General features: G+C 44.3%; 1 protein-coding gene across 1 annotated transcript; it reads right to left on the reverse strand.

Moving 5' to 3' along the window:
* Window positions 1-9,969: 9,969 nt before the first annotated feature.
* LOC112076995 (multidrug resistance-associated protein 1-like) lies at window positions 9,970-18,805 on the reverse strand. The gene is made up of 3 exons (XM_024143608.2): window positions 18,200-18,805; window positions 10,924-11,100; window positions 9,970-10,090 (listed from the first exon to the last, which is right to left on the reverse strand). The coding sequence occupies exons 1-3, from the start codon at window positions 18,239-18,241 to the stop codon at window positions 9,971-9,973; spliced, it is 339 nt and encodes a 112-aa protein (XP_023999376.1). The 5' UTR covers window positions 18,242-18,805; the 3' UTR covers window position 9,970.
* Window positions 18,806-20,542: the final 1,737 nt, after the last annotated feature.

A 20,542-nucleotide genomic window follows, 5' to 3' on the forward strand; every position in this document is an offset into this window, starting at 1 on the left:
ACCTCCGCCCCCATCTACCTTTATTCTATTGACACCGTAGAGTAATTACGATTATATATATTTTTAATGCACAACCCCAGGATCTGCTGTCAAGGAAGAGAAGTCCCAGAGTGCGTACTGCTGTAGGAATTGTCAATTTTTTACTATGTAGACTACAATCGTATTCGTGGCCCAATAGATGGGAGATGGTCTCAATCGTGATCACAAAGAGGCTTCCTCTAACAAGGCGCCATCTCTCGTGTGGCTGGTGGCTTGTTGTGTACTTATATGCTCACAGACAGCATTGAGTCGTTTTAGACTTCAGTCTGAATACTATGTCTCCCCTTTAAGCCAGTGCACACGGATGGGTCGAAGCACATTTGGGCAACGACTAGAGTAAGCAACTCCTTCAGAGAGCCTCTTGCAGTGGCCAAAACACTGCATAGCGTGTTCCACAGCTATTGTGACAATGATTTATCAAAACACATCACTTGTACAGTCCTCTTCGCGGATTTCACTGCACTCGCCCACTTTGTATTCTCCACTAGCAGCCTGGGCTGCTGCTGCTCTGCGAGAACGTCGGTGAGAGCAGGTGCAGTCGCATACACAGGAATATGGGGCTACGAAGTTGCGACAGTCTCACATGCTGTCTGTACCTAGAATTCTCAAATAATAACGTCCTGTATTTTAAAGCCATAACCGTGCGCTAGCCTATGCTAAGGCCTGGCGAGCTGTTAGAGGGGGCCATAGGCCCGAGGGACAGGGGATATAATCCTCGCCAAAAGCAGAGACCTTAGACTCACTCAGCAATTTAAGGGTACTACCGAATGAGTCCAAACCACGTAGATGTCCACTTAATGATAGGATAGAGAGCGGAAAGGTAGCGGTAGTGAAGTTGGACATGGACATATTCGTTAATCGTGGAGTGGCCTGATGCATGGTAGTGACACCACTCGCGTGAGCTCACGAGGAATCTCGAAGTTCTCCAAAGAGCCGTAAGCATCCCTATGTGATGCTACTCGTAGCTGACTCACAGAGCCGATAGAAGTCAGGATATTCCTGGCGACATTATCAGTTCAGTCAAACTTGCCCCATCGTCGTGAACATACATCAGTAGGCCGTATGTAGGACAGACTGCAGTGGCGTAATTCCTAATCTAGTCACGCGCATAGCTGCGCAAGTACACCTCCAAGACTTCCACAGTTACTCTCAAGTCTTGATTCAGGACACAACAATCAGATCGCAGTAGATTGGCCCTGGAGTCACTCAAGCTAGTCAAAAATAAGGCGTCATATAGTATAATCTCCCCCTGTCCTCGTCTCCTCTATACACCGCCCCCCCTCTTTTCTTCTATCATCATGATTCGGGTGACTGAGAGTGAATACGTCAACCATTGCCGCAGACCTATTGCTAATTCAGGGCTACTACACACATTGACCAGGTCACAAGGACATTAGCGCATTTGATTGTAAGATGCACTAAATAATATAGATTAGTACCACATTATGTGAATTTATATGTCATCTTGGATCCAGTTGAAGAAAAGGGTATTCGTTCATCGCCATAGTCCATCCTCCTCTGGCTTCTCTTGAATAATTCAACAATGCCTCATCTCGCTCTGCTACGTCTTATCGCTGATCATCTCTCGCTATTCCCACTCTGATCTCTCTTTATCTTTATCCATGCGTTGACTGTCCTTATTGAGCGATCCTGCTATTCTACTATATCAGTATCAAATATACAGGAAGTAAACCGACATGCAAACACTAAATTGAAGCAGTTCAATACTTACAGTAATGAATACAGTTCTCGCCTGTCTCCAGAGCTACATCGAATAGCCCACGCACTCGCATCACGGTTATGTGCTGGTTGCGCAGCAGGAAGTAAAAGGCAGAATACCGACCAATCAGCAACACTCGCTCTCGTCGAATACAAGCTCTTCCAATTTTGCCTAATCACCTCAATCATCAGTAACAGTCGCTGTGAACTCTTAAAGAGAAACTTACTCCGCCATAAGTCCTCAAGACCGATATATCTAGCTGTGCTTCCTGAGTGCGGCTTCACACACTGCGATTATCTGACATAAACCGTGAAAGCACCAGTCCCACTAGTTGCTGTTCCGTCTCTCTAAGAGTGTGGTGAGTATTGCATATCGTGACTCACCTTGAAGTCCGAGTCTCTCTGGTAGCGCAGTAGCGAGGCCTTCACTCATATAAACATGACAATAACTAAGTCCTCACACTCTCCTTAACAGTGAGCCACATACAAAGCATGGAACTGTGTGAAGCGCGAGTGATAGCAGATCAATTATCCTGCGTTGATCGTGGTAGTGACTGCCATTGCTCGCGCAGAGCACTCCTTACCCCCTCAGGCAAGTGGCTCACGCAATGGGACCTGACCGCGGCATGCGATCTCGAAACAGGTGACTAGCGAGTAGTGAGCATCATGATACTGTCGCGAGTCTTCAGCGTAGACTAGCAGATAATCCCACAGCCGCCCCCCCTTCATCATCTCCAAACAGAGTAACCGTCCTACGCCCTAGGAGGAGAGATATATTATAACTCAGAGCGTTATTGGCCTGTGGAAATATGTAGTGCTTCGTATAGTAGCTTCTGAGAGAGCAAAAGAGTCTTCGAGCGGGCGATCAACCTGGTGCGAGTTCTCTCGAGTGGCCTTCACTCAAGTATATGCAGCGTCGGCGTACAGAACTTTCTCCATCGACGCACTCACATAAGTAGAGAAGGCGATCCCGTACATGATCTCAACTGCCGCTCTAACATTGCGCTCTCAGCTGCAAGAGCTTAGCAACATACAAGAAAGCTATTCCTAAACTGAGCTCAGTCAATCTCTAATTACTATCTACAGCGCTCACTTTGGATAGCGCTGCCCGAGGAGTGCTAGGCTCGCAAGATGAGCTGTCTCTCAATGGAATATCACAATATCTAGAGTGTTTACTCTTGTACTGGAGAATATACAATTGTCGTGCAGCCACAAGACGGTAGTGCTAGACTCGACTCTGACTCAGTAGTAGTATCTGTGTGCGATTCAGACAATAGAGGCCGGTGCTCTTCCGCGCACAAGTGTCTCAAAACAGAGGAGACGCGTACTTGCTGCAGCGACTCAGAGAGCTGGTCCATGCGAGTCTAGTATATTACTCTGCGTACTCAAGCACCCTCTGCTCCTCCACTCTCTCGATGAACTCTTGTTTTCGTTCACTTTATCATGAGATTTCATATCGGTGTGCAAAGTCGACCTAAGTCTTGTAAATAGTCGCGGACTCGTACGCTGCGCAAGACGACATAATGCAAGTGAAGACCACAATAGAGATACAATCTAGCGCCGAATAGCTTTGATTCTTCGGTACACAACTGCAATCACGCCCAGATCTCGCAATTTCCACATCTCATAAGCCTACCTGCTAGGACATATGTGACGACCTCACAGAATCTAAGGTCCACACTATAGTGCGACGCGTGTATACAACGCGCTAAAACTCCTCCTGTGTTAGATCAATAACTTTTAGTCATTTCCAAATTCAAGGGATCTCTGAGAGCTGGAGTGGAAGGAGGCATTTGCAGGCTCACTCTGATATTATACTAGTGTTGTGCTACTAGCAGGGTATTTCGACGTCGCTTACGACCAGAGCCTAAGCTCAATAGCGGCTTACCATACAATATCGGAAGATACATATATTCTAACTTGGTGATACACACACTGGTGCCTGATATTCATGTTATTGTCAGTACTGTTTAGTAGTATGACATAGTCATCAAAAACGAAAACCGGCTCATGCTGGAGAAGTCACTCAGGGCATAATGACAATAGTTTCCAATCTGTTTGCGTGTCTCGCAAATATAGACACTTAATCGCATAGAAGAGGGGTAGCACACAGATGGACCCATTTTGTCGGCTTACTTTGAAATATACTATAAGGCCTCTGACGAGCTTCCTCCTTCATCACCAGTCTATTTGAGTATTAAGCAGCACACATAGCCATTTTGGGCAGCTACTTTTTATTTCACGCCAATGCGATTGTCTCAATTCATCTGCACGTTCAATCTGATTCACTCATTCTCTACATCGCATGTGTAGTTCTCAGCTACTGGATGTCTACTGATTGTATGATCTCCCTGATTTGCCTCCTAGTTAGTGCGCTGCTTCATACGGCCTTTTGATTAGAGATATCTCACGTAAAGTGCGTGTTCGAGCTCTGTTGCTACGAACTAGTCACGTGATGCGTACAATCACGATCGTACACCTGAGCGCAACCATAGAGAGAGGCTGAGCTCACAAAGAAGAAGGCATCAGAGCGTAAGAATCTGATTTGCAATTTACTGTTCTGCCACGAGACTATAACTCTCACTTGCCCGCAGTGTCTCTAGTCATCACATGGCACTCGACACACAGATTGTGCAGACTACAATGCGCTGTGACTAGTTGCTTCCCTCTACGTTCTTGGATCACTACCTACCCTGTCTAGAAGCATATATCTAGTGGTAAGTACTATGTTTCCAAGAAAGTGTCTACTGCAGTACTGATGACATATTTATATCACGACATGTGCGCTCATGCTATGCGTACATATGTCCGCTCGTCATACTGCGATATTACCAAGCTTCATTGAATAATAGATGCCTAGAGTTTACACCTCATAGTGTGTGTGATCACTCGTTCGAACATCCGCTGGAAAGCTCTACGTACTAGTGTTATAGTGATTGATGTGTCAGCTCTCCTACTCACTAGCGGTATTGGTGCTACGAGTGGGATGTCATCTCGAACTAAGGTAGGAGTGATCACAGGTAGATCCGTGCAGGACGAATCGGATTATCTCGAGATCCAACAATGCGAGATATGATATTGAGAGTTATACAACTAGCACTACTATTTATTACGAAAAGTGATGAAACTTTCATACAGTGTGCTGACATTATCTAAGCTCATCTACACTAACGACACTATTTAGTGTGTGTGTGCGAGCGTGTGTTGCATGTCGCTCACAGTAACGAATCCACACGCAAAATAGCCAAGCTGTGATAGTAGACTCCTACTGAGATCACACATAGGTGACGTGGGCAACATTTAATCGTCTACGGGTGAGAGAGTAAGTTATACACTATTAGCTCGCAGGGTGCCAACGACAGTCTTACAGCTACCGTATCTCATCGAATCTCAGGGAACTCCAACTATATACTTAATAACGATCCGATTAAGCGATTAGCTAGATGTTATGTAAACGGCTGTCATGACACTCCCTCTAGTCACGCACCTTGTAGCACTTAATACACACACGTCAACAGGCAACGAGAAACTCAAAGTCTCTCTCTATAGGTTGTATTTCTACTGTCATAACTTTATACTTACACAATGGTGTGAATAGTGTGTGTGTGTGTATGTCTCTCATCGCGATAAGGTTTGCAATGCCTGGAGTAAAAGATTGCTGTTTAACTTTGAGTAATATTCCCTGTGTGGTCGCGGTAGAGTTTGGTGTTAGTGACTTGGTAAGAGTTACGCAGAGTGTGTACAGATTATCGACATGGAGATGGTGGCACTCAGTCTCCCAAATAAATTGAATATGTTATAATGAGCAGAACTGCGTGTGTAGATCGATATAGATCGTTAGCTCGTGTAAATTGTGCAGAACTTGTGGCTATATATACCACATCAATATATGCGAACTGAGCTACATGTCTTTTAATTAGAACTCTGAAAAGTGCGTCGAGTTCACACGCCTCTGAGTAAAATAGTTGCTTCTTAATATTACAATTGTTGCTCAAGTTTACCACGTGTGCAAGAACCCCTACATCCCGTTTAGAATAGGTCTACTCGTCAAAAAGTGCGTATATTAATTTATAACACCGACCATAATGCGCCTTCCACCTCCCGCCGGGCTCAGATCTCAACTCGTGCTCAAGGACTCTCTATTTCTTCCCTTACTCTTCCCCTCAACCATAGAGACAAACAACCACACACGTAGCCAGTCCACTGCATACAATCCAAGGAACACACCCGAACCAAACTTCATGTTTCATTCAGTCATGGCCGCTAGAGCATTCGTATCAATGTAACCAACATCCTATGAGCAAGTAGAGAGCTTTACATAACAGAAGGTACAGTCACGATCCTATAATTATTTACATTTGCCTGAGGCCTCACGTGAGTTTTGCTTCAGGGATCATAAGGTCTCTGGATATACGATCAGTACTAACTATGTAACCACTAGATTATATTGCTGAGGTATTGAGGTTCCATGAGCTGCTGTTCGCATGTGCCGGGAGCGACGACCAAAGGAGGAACAGGACATAGTGCGGCGCCACAATTGTGGGACGCGCGCAAGCGGTCGTCGGGTTTAGGGGAGAGGTGTTTGCTCAACAGGAGCATGCCTTGAGCTCCATGTGTTGCAGTAGCGACTCCTCTGTGGCGGGCCCGGCATCAGTGCACACTTGACACGGTCGCCAGGTGTATGGTGTTTCCCTCTGACACGTTGTTGGCGGCTGGCTCCAGGTTAAGTGGAGCATTTGTGTCAATAAGCAGTGCGGCTGAGGGCTATTGGAGGTACTTTGGTTTCGTAGCAGTGGACTCGTGCATTTCGTGATCTTACTCAAAGCCGTTACAGCAGCTCTCCTCAGGGAAGTCCTGGTATGGGAGGTGACGGCTAGGCAGACTAAGACTGTAACTACTCAGTTTGCGGGGTCAGTGATCATAAAAATACCATAAAAATATACTAAAAACGTTTACATAAATAATCCAAAATTTCAACCTGATATTAGGCAATTGGGCCCTCTTTCATTCAATCATCAACAATCGTCAGGATGATTATACCTAGAGATAATTATGCGGGAGATAATGCTATGGAAGCCATGAGTAAAGTTAATTATCGTGGCAAAATCTATTATACTTCTTTCAGCTCACGTCCATCAAGAATTATGTATTTTCTTAGTCTGGTACTCCAACCTGTGGCCATTTCACTATATATCAGATCATAACTCGTGAAAACTGAGGTTACGAAGGTGATATATACTTACCTGAGTGAGTGAAGCAATGATATAATACGAATTATTCATCTATCCATATACTATTAAAAAACATCTTACATAAATCGACCGTTTTGAGCTAGGTAAACAGGGTAGAATCATTGCTCGTTGTATATCAAGTCTTACTGCGACTCAGAGCTTTCTTACACTCTGATTAATGGCAACCTGGCCACCGATTATTAGTGATAGTGCTCGTCATGATCGTTGAGATGCAGGTACAGACTGAATGTCCCAACTCTTGTTTTTTTGTAAGTTTAGTAGAACATGATAGAACCGCTCTCTCGCATAAGTACACATGCTCGATATCAGTGCTCTCTTCTCGAGCATGTTTCCAGTATACACCTCATTAAGATAGCTAGTCTCTTGCTGTGGTACTTGGAGTATATAGAACATCTCTCATTCCGTCTTATATTCTCAGCATATATTGTAGATGAGATTGGAATAAATTTGCGTGTGGCTATTTTTGTTTGAGGAGATTATTTAGCGTAGATGCGTTAAGTATTTAGGTATCTTCTCACGTGACTACCTACTAGTACGCAGTGATATTCAATAGAACACTGTATCTTGTTATCGTTCAAAAATAAATACTTTACTGTATTGTTCACTCATAATATATTATTGCACCTAAAACGCATATCTCCACGCGTACTTCACATTACGCGTCCACGCGCTGTCTCTCTATAAAGGGAGCATATACGTACACATCCCTATATTAGCCTTAATTGCAACATATATTCATTTATACTTTATAATTCAACAAAATGTCATCTGAAACCTCTTCTTAGTTTGTTTGAATACAGGCTGTCATGGAAATACAAATAACATTGCTTAACTGACTTGCCTGGTTAAATAAAGGTTTCGTAAAATAAGTAGATAAACAGGATTGATTCATTTTTGGATCGGCACCTCTCTCTCGCAAAAATCCTGGTCTTTCCACGGACTGTGATTTTGGCTCGTTAATTACTCTCTGCTTGTCTGTAGTTTGCAAGCTCTGCAGAATCATCTAGCCTCGCCAGCTCATCACCTAAAAGGAGAGTTGTGTTTAGAGTTGCATAATAGATACCATACTGTTCCATCAGATCTTAAAAACGGTCCTGTTTTTAAGCAACCAGACCATCATTATTTAACGTTTGATAGATCAACAACACCATAGAAACACTATATGTATGCTATAGAGTGGAGATAAATATGGTGATTGTTGGGTTAATTTCAGTTTCTACGCCTATTGTTCTGACTAGCCACATTGCAGGCAAAGAAACGGCCTCCAGTCATAGCCTCATAATTACCAGTATAAACTCTTGATAGATCAACGACGCCATAGAAACTAGCCTGGTCCCAGATAGTTTTGTGCTACCTTGACAACTCCTAAAGGTTATAGTGTGGCAAGACAGTACAAACTGATCTGGGACCAGGCTAGGTAGAAACACTGTATAGAAAAAMATCTATGCTGTGTGGTTGGATGTCAGGTTCATTTCCCGGTTTCTATGCTGCTTGGACTGTTGCCTAACTAACCACATTGCAAGCAAGAAATGGCCATTCCCTTCTGAGAGGAACCCATTTCCTTGAATGGAAGTCAGTGGGTGGAACTAAGTCCATTACTAAAACCTAACTCAATTCCCTACCTAGTAATTATACTGGAAGTCTGGGGAATTGGGGTGGAAAAATAACTCTGCGTCATGGTGTCGCTGATTACASCATATGGCGTGCCTTGCAAGCAGCTCTCATGGTAGGAAGGYAGAGTAACCATGAACACGAACCGGGGTGAGTCTGGTGGAATTTTTTTTTCTCCCATACATTGACTGTATATGGGTCGATGAGGACGAGAAACAAGCAAAATAACGTAGTTTCTTTTGGACACAGTGTTCCTTAGCTTTACGTATGGGAAACCAGAGGGTGGTGGCTGTCATTATGGTTCTGTGTCCAGAAATCTATTGGCCTTGGCTTCTTATTTATARAGCAACCAACCAATCAACTGTAAATATCATGGCTGGGTAACTGTAGCAAGGTCTTGGATTTCAAAACCGGGTCCCTAATGTGATATAAAAGTGACCTTTTTAAAAATGGATGCCTTGTGTACCTGGTACAAGAGATGCATTCAGTATTTCTTCACCCAAACAGTTGCTGATATTGACCTAAGAGTCTGAGGTGACCACAGGTGGGCCAGACTGTCTGATTTGGAGGACTGAGTCTGTGCAGCACTTGTGTTCGGCCTCTGAGGAGAGGGGAGTTATGGGTAGGAGGGTCATGGCTCTGTGAGTCAGCTACAGGAGGCACACTGCCCTACATCCGGCCTCCTCCGCTCCTCCCTCTATTCCAACCCCTTGCACCTCTGGCTTAATCTGACGTTAACCCCCCCCCCCCCCCCCCCCCCCCCTCCACACGTAGTAAACAGGACCTATTTCTATCTAGCTGGACCTCCCATAGTGCACTGCACTGCTCTCCACCGACGTTCTTCTCAGCCTGATCCCAGGACTGTAAATCAGTGGGGAGGATGATTGAGAGTAGAGTACAGTATGTCTTTGTAATCATTGTAAAAGTTGTCACACAGTGTTTATGGACAGAGGTCATGGAGTGCTTTACTTAGCCCCTGCCCTCTCTAAGAGTAAATCAGGAGTAAACGACTCAAGCTGCTGCTATACACATGCACCCGCAGGATCTGCTGTCAGGGAAGCCTCTTTGTTCACGATTGCTCTCTCCATCTACTATGTCTCAGTATCGCCTCTTGACTTCTCTTCCTTGACAGCAGATCCTGGGGGTGCATTAAAATATATATAATGTATTTCACCTGCTTAAATAAAGGTAGGGGGGAAAAGCACTCCCCAGGATCTACTGTCAGGGAAGAGAAGTCAACAGCAGATACTGAGACATAAACAGTAGATAGAGAGAGAGAGCAATCGTGAAAGAAGAAAGAAAGAAGCTGAGACAAAGACATTGGCTGATGGTTACAGTACTTACCACAGTCAAGCTGCGTATGATGGGACTGAGAGGAAGACCATGTGGTTTTGGATTTCATGACTCCTCTCCAGAAGAATGTAGAAGAACTCCACGAAGCCAAATGAGGCCAGGAGGAACCCCAGCACCTGGAGGATGGACAGACACAGGGAGGGAAGCAGAGTGAGTCTACAGTACTGTCATTGTAATTATTCAAACGTTTTGGTTACTGGGGAAACCAGAAACATGCATCTTTAGCACCTAAATGACAATCTGGACTCTCAAGAGACTCTGGACCTCTCAATCCATATTGTCAAGCCGCATGTCTCCATATTGTTAGTATTTTATATACTTTATACAGACTGAAGTACAACCACATGAAACATAACAGTGGAAAGTGAGATGGGACCAAGACATTTAAATGTACATGTAACCCTCTTGGATGCCACCATGTATGCCATCCTATAAACTCTTGCGTTCGTCCTGTAAACTCTCCATGCTTTCTTGATTACTCTCTAAACCTTCAAGGCTTTTCCCGCTGATATCCCTTCCTCTTGCTCGCTAAGGCATGAACTTGTCCCCGGGCAGCCCTGTATAAACACTCACCATGTGGTGCTTGGTTTCACAGTACTTCACACTCATATTATTTCATGGCAGATATGTCGTGGCACTCGAACACTTGCGGTTTGGTTTAAGGCTGGTCTTAAGGCTCAGGACTGGTTGGTGCAGGCTGGTGTACTTTCGGGTTGAAACGTTGCACCGAATAACAACAGGAGCATCCAACAGTGTGTGTTACTGGGTATCTATTTTTCTTTCAGACTTTACTTTTTGTACCCTGCATCTGCAGGTCACTGGATGTGCTTATAAACTCAGGCTGGTTTGGCTCATAGAGATAGAATGACTAGAATGGACAATTCAAGTCACTGTTCTGTGATCATTGGACCGACCGTTGACCATATTGGGATTCTATGGGTTGGCTCACCGTCTTGGCGGTGCAGAGAGTGGAGATTCGGATGCGTCCACAGTCATGGCAGTAGAGTTTGAGGGCGTAGAAGGGCGCCAACAGCCAGAGGTAGATGCACGGGAACCAGACCAGCACCGTGTTCTGGAAGCACTCTGTCAGGTCCGGTTTGTCTGTGTACCATGTTCGATTCCAGTCCTGGAAGAGACAAAGATAGACCCGTTAATATGCAGTTTAAAATTAGGATGGTAGAGAGTGGAGGAGTAGGTTTCTGCACCATTCTCTGCACTGAGAAGAAATCATTTCTTTCTTGACTCAATACAGATTTACATTTATGAAATGGTGTATTGTTCATTGTTCTCATGAGTTCATTTTAGGTACAGAATTTCTCTAAATTGGCTGTGTTCAAATAAATACAACTCAACCAAGCTTTGCCTACTGTACTGTCAAATTGAGGAACGTCAATTTGATATATCAGTCTAACAGTTTACTCCTGTCAGGTATTAGCCTAGTGACAGATTATTGAGGGCAAGGATTGTCAAATGAACTGCTTGATGCTGTGCTGAGTCCAGTCCAGAGAAACTGGACGCTGGCTACAGTATAATGTCCCGGTCTGTGTATCTAGGCAATGGAGAGTGAAACCACAGCAAGTCAACATAATCTGTGTGCGTTGGTTGGATGGTTGGAGCTTGGGAGTTTTTTGTCTTTTTTCTATAGAGCTGAGTCAGTCCTGGAATATTTTAACCCACGGCTCCAGCACGGTAAAAACTTTCCCCTTTGGAAGGGCGAAGTCAGTCAAAATATTACAGTACATGATGACGATACAAACCCACTTAGACGACAGTGGGATCTATTCGTTTGTGCCGACCGAAGTGTGTACTGTTGGCCGAAGTTGCCAAATCCACATTGCGAGATTGCATCATGCAAGCCTGCAGCCGACGGTGGCTGAAAAGGAAGGAAGTCTGACTGTAAAAGCACCAAAATACTCTAGCCTCTAAGTGCTCTGTTGTACTCTCACCTCTCCCTGTTTATCACCTCTAAGCCCTCTAACGAGGGCTGGTGCCTGGCTGCAGTCTGCAGTTTGGAGAGCTAGAGGTCGCGAGAGGAAGTGGGTTTAACTACTACGGTCGGCTGGACTTGTTGAGCGGCGGCAATGCAGCATTGTGAATCCACACACACACACACACACACACACACACACACACACACACACACACACACACACACACACACACACACACACACACACACACACACACACACACACACACACACACACACACACACACACACACACACACACACACACACACACAGCAGCTTGTAGCAGCGGGGCAAGGCAGACTCCCAAGGGCATAAAGGAGAGTGACCACAATTCATAACAGCTGCATGTTGGGTCATTACGTAACAGCAACACCAAATGTGTACTATACTGTAACAAATGTGTTATTCATTTCAGTTTATTTACTATCCCACAAGAGGCGATTCTGCTCCTACTACATAAAATACTCCAGATCCTGTGTGAGGAAATTCATCCACCTACTGACTATTTTCTCCGTGTAACAGGTATTCTTCTGAAGTGCTAGATGGCTATTGACTCAATGAGTGGGAGTCTTTTTCACAGTCTCCCCTTGGCTCCTGTTGTCAATTTAGGCCTGCGAACAAACACTTTCCCACTTTTATATAAGAACCGTAAGTTGTCAAACAAACTCAAAAGCTTTTTCTTGGTCACCTTGCTCAGCGTTTTCTGAATTGGCTACAGCTTCTTCCAGGCCTTGGTTTGGATGGAAATGCCAGGTCTATTTTTACCTATCAAACGTAGTGATGTGAACTGAGGAGAGAGAGCCTGCATGGACTGTGTTGTGCACCTTTCAGTTATCTGAGAGAAATGATACATTCTGATTCCTTTTTGATATCATTCAATTCTTCACTGTATACTTTACGTCACTGCAAGCATAAATGTGTCCAAAGATCTCACCCATTTGGCATATGGAGTGTAGGTGTTAGCTAAGTTGGACCTGTTCATTGTCATTTAGAGAATGTTGTAATTGTCTCGAAAGGACTGTTCATCACTGCCTTTGTCACGTCTCCCAAATTGCAGAGTAGTTTTGATTTAAAATAATCTTTTCAAAACATGTTGAATTGCAGGGTTTCAGTACAATCCCTCCAGTTTGCAGAGTAGGTGTTGTCTGTACCACACCTCTCTTGCTGAATGCAGGATTCTCTACGTCAAATTGTCATTATCCACAACYCAAGATAATAACATTTGATTGATAGGGGATGAAATAATTATCTTTTCACCTTTCAGCTGTTTGACTAGAACTGTTACCAAAGTAAGATTATGGTTTTGATGTAGCCGCACTACTCTGAAGGGTTAGGGCCCCGGGCCCAGGGACATACGTTGCCATACAATTACTACATATCTGTTATGTGTTCTATGTTTCATCACCTGTAAATGTTTCATTTGAATGTTCCAGAGTTCTCCCATTCACAACATTCAGTTGTATGTCTTGTCCCACGTTGGAAACTTTGTTAAAGAGGCTGCTGGCACAAGATTAGGTCGGCCACCTTTGTATACAGRTAGATTGGTGAGCTCTGAAGGTACATCGACTGATAATGGCCATGTTTTTTCTGGCTTTGTTGGCAATATAACGGTTATGGCATGTTACTTGGTAGCAGATTGTTCTAGAAGTAGCAGACTGTTCTATGGATGAAATCTCAATTAGTGTTTGCATGTCTATTCCTGAATGAAACTGATATGTGAATATCAGGTGTGTGAAAGAGAGAAAGAAAGAGAGAGGGGGAATAGAGAGAATGACACAGGGAGAGAGCGAGAGAGGCACAGAGAAAGAGAGCGAGTGATGACAGGCGATTGACTGATACCTTTCTTCCCGGATCAATGACAGTCTCACATTTTCGAATAAAAGTGCACTTACATCAACGATAGTTCACATGTGTGTCTGAATAAGGCTGGCATGTGAGTAGCAGGTCTGAGTGATAGAGAAAGAGGTGGGGGGGATAGAGAGAGAGAGAGAGAGAGAGAGAGAGAGAGGACAGGGGATTTGACTAATGGCTTTCTAGCTGGATATGGGCCATTCTCACATTTTTTTAATCAAGATACAGAATGTGGAGCTTTGCTCCTATGCGTACTATTAGGGATTACCGGCAGCTGTCCACATACTGATTGATTCACATGCATTGCTGAACTTGATATTCCCAGATATCCTGYCATTACCTACGGTAGCATCACATAGGATGCTTACGCTCTTTGAGACTRCAATTCTCGTGCTCAGCGTGGTGTCACTARCCATGCCATCATTCTACTTAGATTAGAATGCATGTCCAATACATTGCTTTCTTCATTAAGTGGAATGCTAGTGTGGATATTGGAACCTCGTAGCCTAAGGTCTCTCTTGGCGAGGATTATTCCTGTCTGCCTATGTGCCCTAAGTGCACTTACATAGGTGCCTATGGCTCTAATGTAATTTGAGAAAGGTCAATGCATACTGTGCAACTGTACCTTCCTTGTACCGCAGAGAAGTCMACCTGGAAAGTCTTCAGTAACCTAACTTTGAATGTAAACTTTCGGAAACGTATGCCTGAACTCTGAACTTACTCTACGCCCTGTAGGTTTAAATGTGTCAACGTGTGCATGCTGGGACAGTTTGAACTGAACTCTTTCTGGACAATAAAGTCAACCACCAATGAGCACCTTATAGAAAATTGGCAGGACGTTAGTAAAACAGACAATCCTACACAGTACACACTACTCTGCCAAGATGCATTTATCCCTGCAGAACAATACATAGTCCTGCCACAATAATTGCATGACACACTATATATACAAAAGCATGTGGACATCGCTTCAAATTAGTGGATTTGGCTATTTCAGCCACACCCGTTGCTGACAGGTGTATAAAATCAAGCACACAGCCATGCAATCTCCATAGACAAACATTGGCAGTAGAATGGCCTTACTGAAGAGCTCAGTGACTGTCCCATGTGGCACCGTCCAACAAGTCAGTTCATAACATTTCTGCCCTGCTAGAGCTGCCAACTGTAAGTGCTGTTATTGTGAAGTGGAAACGTCTAGGAACAGGCTAGGAACGGCTCATCAGCCGTGAAGTGATAGGCCACACAAGCTCACAGAACGGGACCGCTGAGTGCTGCAGCATGTAGAGCATAAAAATCCTCTGTCCTCAGTTGCAACACTCACTACCGAGTTCCAAACTGCCTCTGGAAGCAACGTCAACTGTTCGTCGGCAGGTAGCGTTCTCCTGGCATCTGCCAAACCCAGCTTCGTGAAATGGGTTTCCATGGCCGAGCAGCCGCACACAACCCTAAGATCACCATGCYCAATGCCAAGCGTCGGCTGGAGTGGTGGAAAGTAAGCCAACATTGGACTCTGGAGCAGTGGAAACGCATTCTCTTGAGTGATGAATCACGCTTCACCATCTGGCAGTGTAACGGACGAATCTGGGTTTGGCAGATGCCAGGAGAACGCTACCTGCCCCACTGCATAGTACCAACTGTAAATTTTGGTGGAGGAGGAATAATTGTCTGGGCTGATTTTCATGGTTCTGGCTAGCCCCTTAGTTCCAGTGAAGGGAAATCTTAACGCTACGGCATACAATGACATTCTATACATTCATTACTCTTCTGGGAGGCTTTCCACTAGATGTTGGAACATTGCTGCGGGGACTTGCTTCCATTCAACCACAAGAGCATTAGTGAGGTCAGCTGTGTGGGCGATTATGCCTTGCTCACAGTCAGCGTTCCAATTCATCCCAAAGGTGTTGGATGGTGTGGAAATGCTTATGTTTCTAGCTCCAACAGTACAGTAATACCTAACAGCACAAAACAATACACACAAATCCCCAAATATTCAGAACGAGCAATGTCAGAGTCCAAATGGTGTGTATAGACCTATGGACAGTATATAACAGAAAAGGTGTGTACAGCAGTAGTTATATAGGATTCAATGACTATATACATATGGCAGCACTATGTACATAGAGCAACTGTCTCAAGGTGCAAAGTAGAGTACCGGTGTGAGCCGGCTAGTTGTGACTATTTAACAGTCTGATGGCCTGGAGATAGAAGCTGTTTTTCAGTCTCTTGGTCCCAGCTTTAATGTACCTGTACTGACCTCGCCTTCTAGATGGTAGCGGGGTGAACAGGCCGTGGCTCGGATGGCTGAGGTCCTAGATGATCTTCTTGCCTTCTTGTGACACAGAGGGCTGTAGATGTCCTGGAGGGCAGGTAGTGTGCCCCGGTGATGCGTTAGGTGTGACGCACCACCCTCTGGAGAGCCATACAGTTGCGGACGGAGCAATTGCCGTACCATGCGGTGATACAGCCCGACAGAGGCTCTCAATGGTACATCTGTAGAATTTCTTCAGCCTCCTGAGGTTGTTGCGCTTTCTTCACCACACTGTCTGTGTGTATGGACCATTTCAGGTTGTCAGTGATTTGCACACCAAGGAACTTGAAGTTTTAGATCATACCCCAAAGATCATACTCCCAAGACATGCTATCCACCTGTATCCAAATACTGACCCGAGCGGGTCCGGATCCAGAATTCTAAATAATGTCACGGGTCTGGGTCGGCTCTGATATGATTGTCACGGGTTTCGGGTAGGTGTATGAGAGAGAGTGAGAGAGTGAGTGAGAGTGAGAGAGAGAGAGAGCGGGTAGCCTGTTGTTGTTGGCCAGTCATAAGTCAGCAAAGCGGCAATGGCCACAGTAATAGAGCCTCTGTGTGTGGCAAAAGTTAGGAGATATCTAATTAATGGAAGATGGAATTAAAATGATGGAATTAAAAGTTAAAGGAGAAGGATATGCTACAACGACCAAGAGCCAACATGTAGACTTCTGCTTAGTATTGTGAATGAGTGTTGTGTTATTTGTAACTGAGAATGAGAAAGCACATGCACTGCAGCCTCATTAGCCTAGCTAGCTAAAGTTAGTTAGCTTTAATAGCTTCTCCCGGTTTGATGCAGTCAAGACAGGACTACGTCATCATGTTTGATGATAAATAGCTATGGCAGCTATTAGTCTACTATAGTGCGACTCGGCTTGTTGGTTGGTTGTTTGTCACTCGTCTCTCACTCCCTGCACCCTGTGTCACTCGCTCACAGTAAGGCCCCTCCCCTGCCTAGTAGAGTGGCACCTCTCTCGCCCTCCTCTCGCACTTTATCAGCTCTGGTTAATAAAGTAGCTTAACAAAGGACTTCTGCTGCTCCCATCACTCGGATCGGACCTGTTCAGGATTATACCAGGTCTATACGTAAAGGGTCTAGTTATCCTCGGTCACTTCGGAACGGATCTGTATTTATGCATATCGGATATGGGTGGTAAATCCCAGGTCCATTTTGGAATGAGTCCAATGTTTTGGACCTGTGAAGACCTCTATTGCTAACCTCTCACCATTACCAATAACAGGGAAGGTTAGCATTTTTGGGGGGGTATATATGTATGCCTCTGTAACTTTCTCACTCATCATTATTCATGATTCATTCAGGATTATCCGTAATCATGGTAGCATCCACATTTTCCATTGTTATTTACTGTAAAAGTCCAAACCGGGAGTCCAAATGACAAATACATTATTTACCATTGATATCTATTGGTCACAAAAATAATCTGAACACAACCAAAAACAAACTGCAAATGCATCCTACAAGTTTGGCTGCATCATGTTATGGGGATGCTTGTCATCGGCAAGGACTAGGGAGTTTTTTTTAGGAAAAATAAATGGAATAAAGCTAAGCACAGGAAACATCCTAGAGGAAAACCTGGTTCAGTTGCTTCCCAACAGACACTGGGAGACAACGGCACCTTTCAACAGGACAATAACCTAAAACACAAGGCCAAATCTACACTGGAGTTGCTTACCAAGATGACATTGAATTTTCCTTAGTGGCCTAGTTACAATTTTGACTTAAATCGGGTTGAAAATCTATGGCAGACTTGAAAATGGCTTTTTAGCAATGATCAACAACCTACTTGACAGAGCTTGAAGACTTATGCAAAAAGGTTTTATTTGTCATAAATTCTAACATTGATTAAAAATGTTTCTTCCACTTCCACATTTCATAGTATTTTGTGTAGATCGTTGACCAAAAATGACAATTAAATCCATTTTAATCCCACTTTGTAACATATAAAAAATGTAAAGTCAAGGGGTGTAAATACTTTCTGAAGGCACTGTATTCTAAATAGATTTCAAACAGTTGACTACCGGTACTTGCTCAAACAAGTGAACTTTTGAACATGAGGTCCATCATGCACTCACCCATAGAGGATCCAGGCCACTGAGTTCACAAAAGGCATCCATCAACTCCKCTTCTCCTTCCTCCTCACTTCTCTCTGGAGTACAATATCCCTTCTCAGGATGGGCACAGGTACTGTATGAGTGAGAGAGGGTCTGTGTGCAAGACTCCTCTTTCTGAAGTAAAATATCTCTGCTCTCAGGTGTAGGCTAATCACTCAGTGTGTGTCAGTGTGAGACTTCTCCTCAATGAAGGCACATTGTGTGTGTGTCTGTGTTAAGGTACACTGTGTGTGTCTGTGTGTTATGGTACACTGTTTGTGTCTGTGTGTTAAGGTACACTGTGTGTGTCTGTGTTAGTATAATACTTATGTTAGTGAAGACACTCAAGTGTTCTAGTGTTCAAGTCAAGTGTTCCTCTCTCTCTCTGACACCTTGTGCTCTCTCTGTGCTCCTCCAGCAGTTCTGAGTCCCTCTCTGTGTCTCCGCTGTTTATGAGTGTGTCTCCCTGTTAGGTGGGTGGAAGTATTTCTCTCTCTCTCTCTCTCTCGCTTCTTCTCTCGCTCTCTCTCTCTCTCTCTCTCTCTCTCTCTCTCTCTCTCTCTCTCTCTCTCTCTCTCTCTCTCTGTCTCTCGCTCTCGCTCTACTCTTTCTCTCTGTCTCTCTATCCCCTCTTTTTTCCGACGTCTGCTGGATCTTGATCAAAACACCACAACTTGCTACTCCCCCTTGATAGGATGGCAGTTTGTTCCACACCCAGAATCACTCCTCTCCTCCCTTCTCCCTTCTCCCTTTTCCCCTCGACACCCGTCCTCTCCCTGTAGTAAAGTACAGCTTTATCTCCCTCTGTGACCACGAGGAGTTTTGTTTTTGCATTGACACAGTTAAGTAGGTGCGATTTTCAGAGTTCAAAGTTCATTCCTGGCCCCTTGCTTGTCCTAATAACCTAGATATGTATGTCCAGCTGTGTGACATTATGTAAACAAAGGACCATGGGAATGCCATGAATTTCTTACCAGCATTTAGGTGAGAAACACTGAGCAAGAGCGGAACACACACACACACACATATACTATATATAATATATATATATATATATTACAACACACACATATATATATCTATATATATGTATACACACACACACACACACAGTAATGATTTATTTGAGTGTAGTTTATTTGAGTGTAGCTAGAGTGGCATAGCCGTGCTATGCCACTCTAGCTAACCACACACACACACACACAGCACAGTAGTCTATCAGTGCCCCAGCCAGCACCATGGAGTTGACACAGAGAGAGGGTGTCATTTCTGAGATATATAGCCGTCCCATGATGTTGTGTGGAATGCAGCAACTTACTGATTAGTTTTTTGGGGTGTGAATTCTGAGAGGAGATTATGGAGAGTGTGTGTGTAAGGAGTTGGAGGGTGTGTATGAGGAACTTTTCTGAGTGTATATGCGTGTGTGCTTGTTCATGCATGCGTCTCTGTGTGTGTGTGTGTGTGGAGTGTGTGTGAGTGCATGTGGCGTCTTTGTGTATGTGCGTGTGTGCTTGCTCATGCATGCGTCTGTGTGTGTGCACATGCTTCTGTGTGTGCACTCGCTTGTGTGTGTGTGCGTGCGTGCATGTGTGTGTGTGTGGGCAGTAATTGTGTGAGGAGAGTGCCAGATGTGAGGATGAGTAACCCTGCAGCACTTCACTTTCCTCCGAACCTCAGCCAAACCTTCAAAAAAACTCACCACAAACTCTGACCCCACAGACATCCATCCCCATCTGAACCTCATGGAATATTCTGCTAAAACCAATAAAAACAGTGTCTGTGTCTCTTTAAGGGTTCTTTGTAGTCTGCTCTATAGGTACGGTAGTCTAACATCAGACACACTAACTGATGACCATCACCCTGGTGAAGACCCAAGGGAAAGTTCAGATGGTGCACGGGGAAAGTATGACCGTGTCTGGTAATACGACACCACAGTAGAGAAACATGAAAGAGGGAGGGATGGAGGGAGGGAGGGATGCATGGTAGAAGAACCCACATGCCCCTCTGCTGTGTCTAGCACGTCCAAAGAAGCGTGAAAGAAAATATTATCTATTTTTCTTCAACGTGAATCATCATCGTCTAAACATATTCAGTTCTCCTCAAGGTCACTTGTCTGTCCATGGTGTAAAACCTGGGGGTAACACAACCCGGTGAGTCTCTCCTTGGAGTTGGTTAGAATCCAATTCAATATCCAATTCAATTCAATTCAATTAGTATATCCTATTAAATGTAACTTTAGGTGTTAGACGTCTTCTGGCCTAATAGAATAAAAAAATATATACTAAATGTATTGAGTGATACCGACATAATGCTCATATCTTCATT

Source organism: Salvelinus sp. IW2-2015, unplaced genomic scaffold, assembly GCF_002910315.2.
Source record: "Salvelinus sp. IW2-2015 unplaced genomic scaffold, ASM291031v2 Un_scaffold4187, whole genome shotgun sequence".
In the NCBI taxonomy this organism is placed as follows: domain Eukaryota; kingdom Metazoa; phylum Chordata; class Actinopteri; order Salmoniformes; family Salmonidae; genus Salvelinus; species Salvelinus sp. IW2-2015.

Bases quoted from the DNA above. Each gene is read 5' to 3' on its own strand.
- LOC112076995 (XM_024143608.2), bottom strand. From the start codon at position 18,241: ATGGATGCCTTTTGTGAACTCAGTGGCCTGGATCCTCTATGG. The intron at 11,101-18,199 runs GTGAGTGCATGA...TGTCTCTTCCAG, and splicing joins GTGGCCTGGATCCTCTATGG to GACTGGAATCGAACATGGTA. The intron at 10,091-10,923 runs GTGAGCCAACCC...TCCATCCTCCAG, and splicing joins CTCTCTGCACCGCCAAGACG to GTGCTGGGGTTCCTCCTGGC.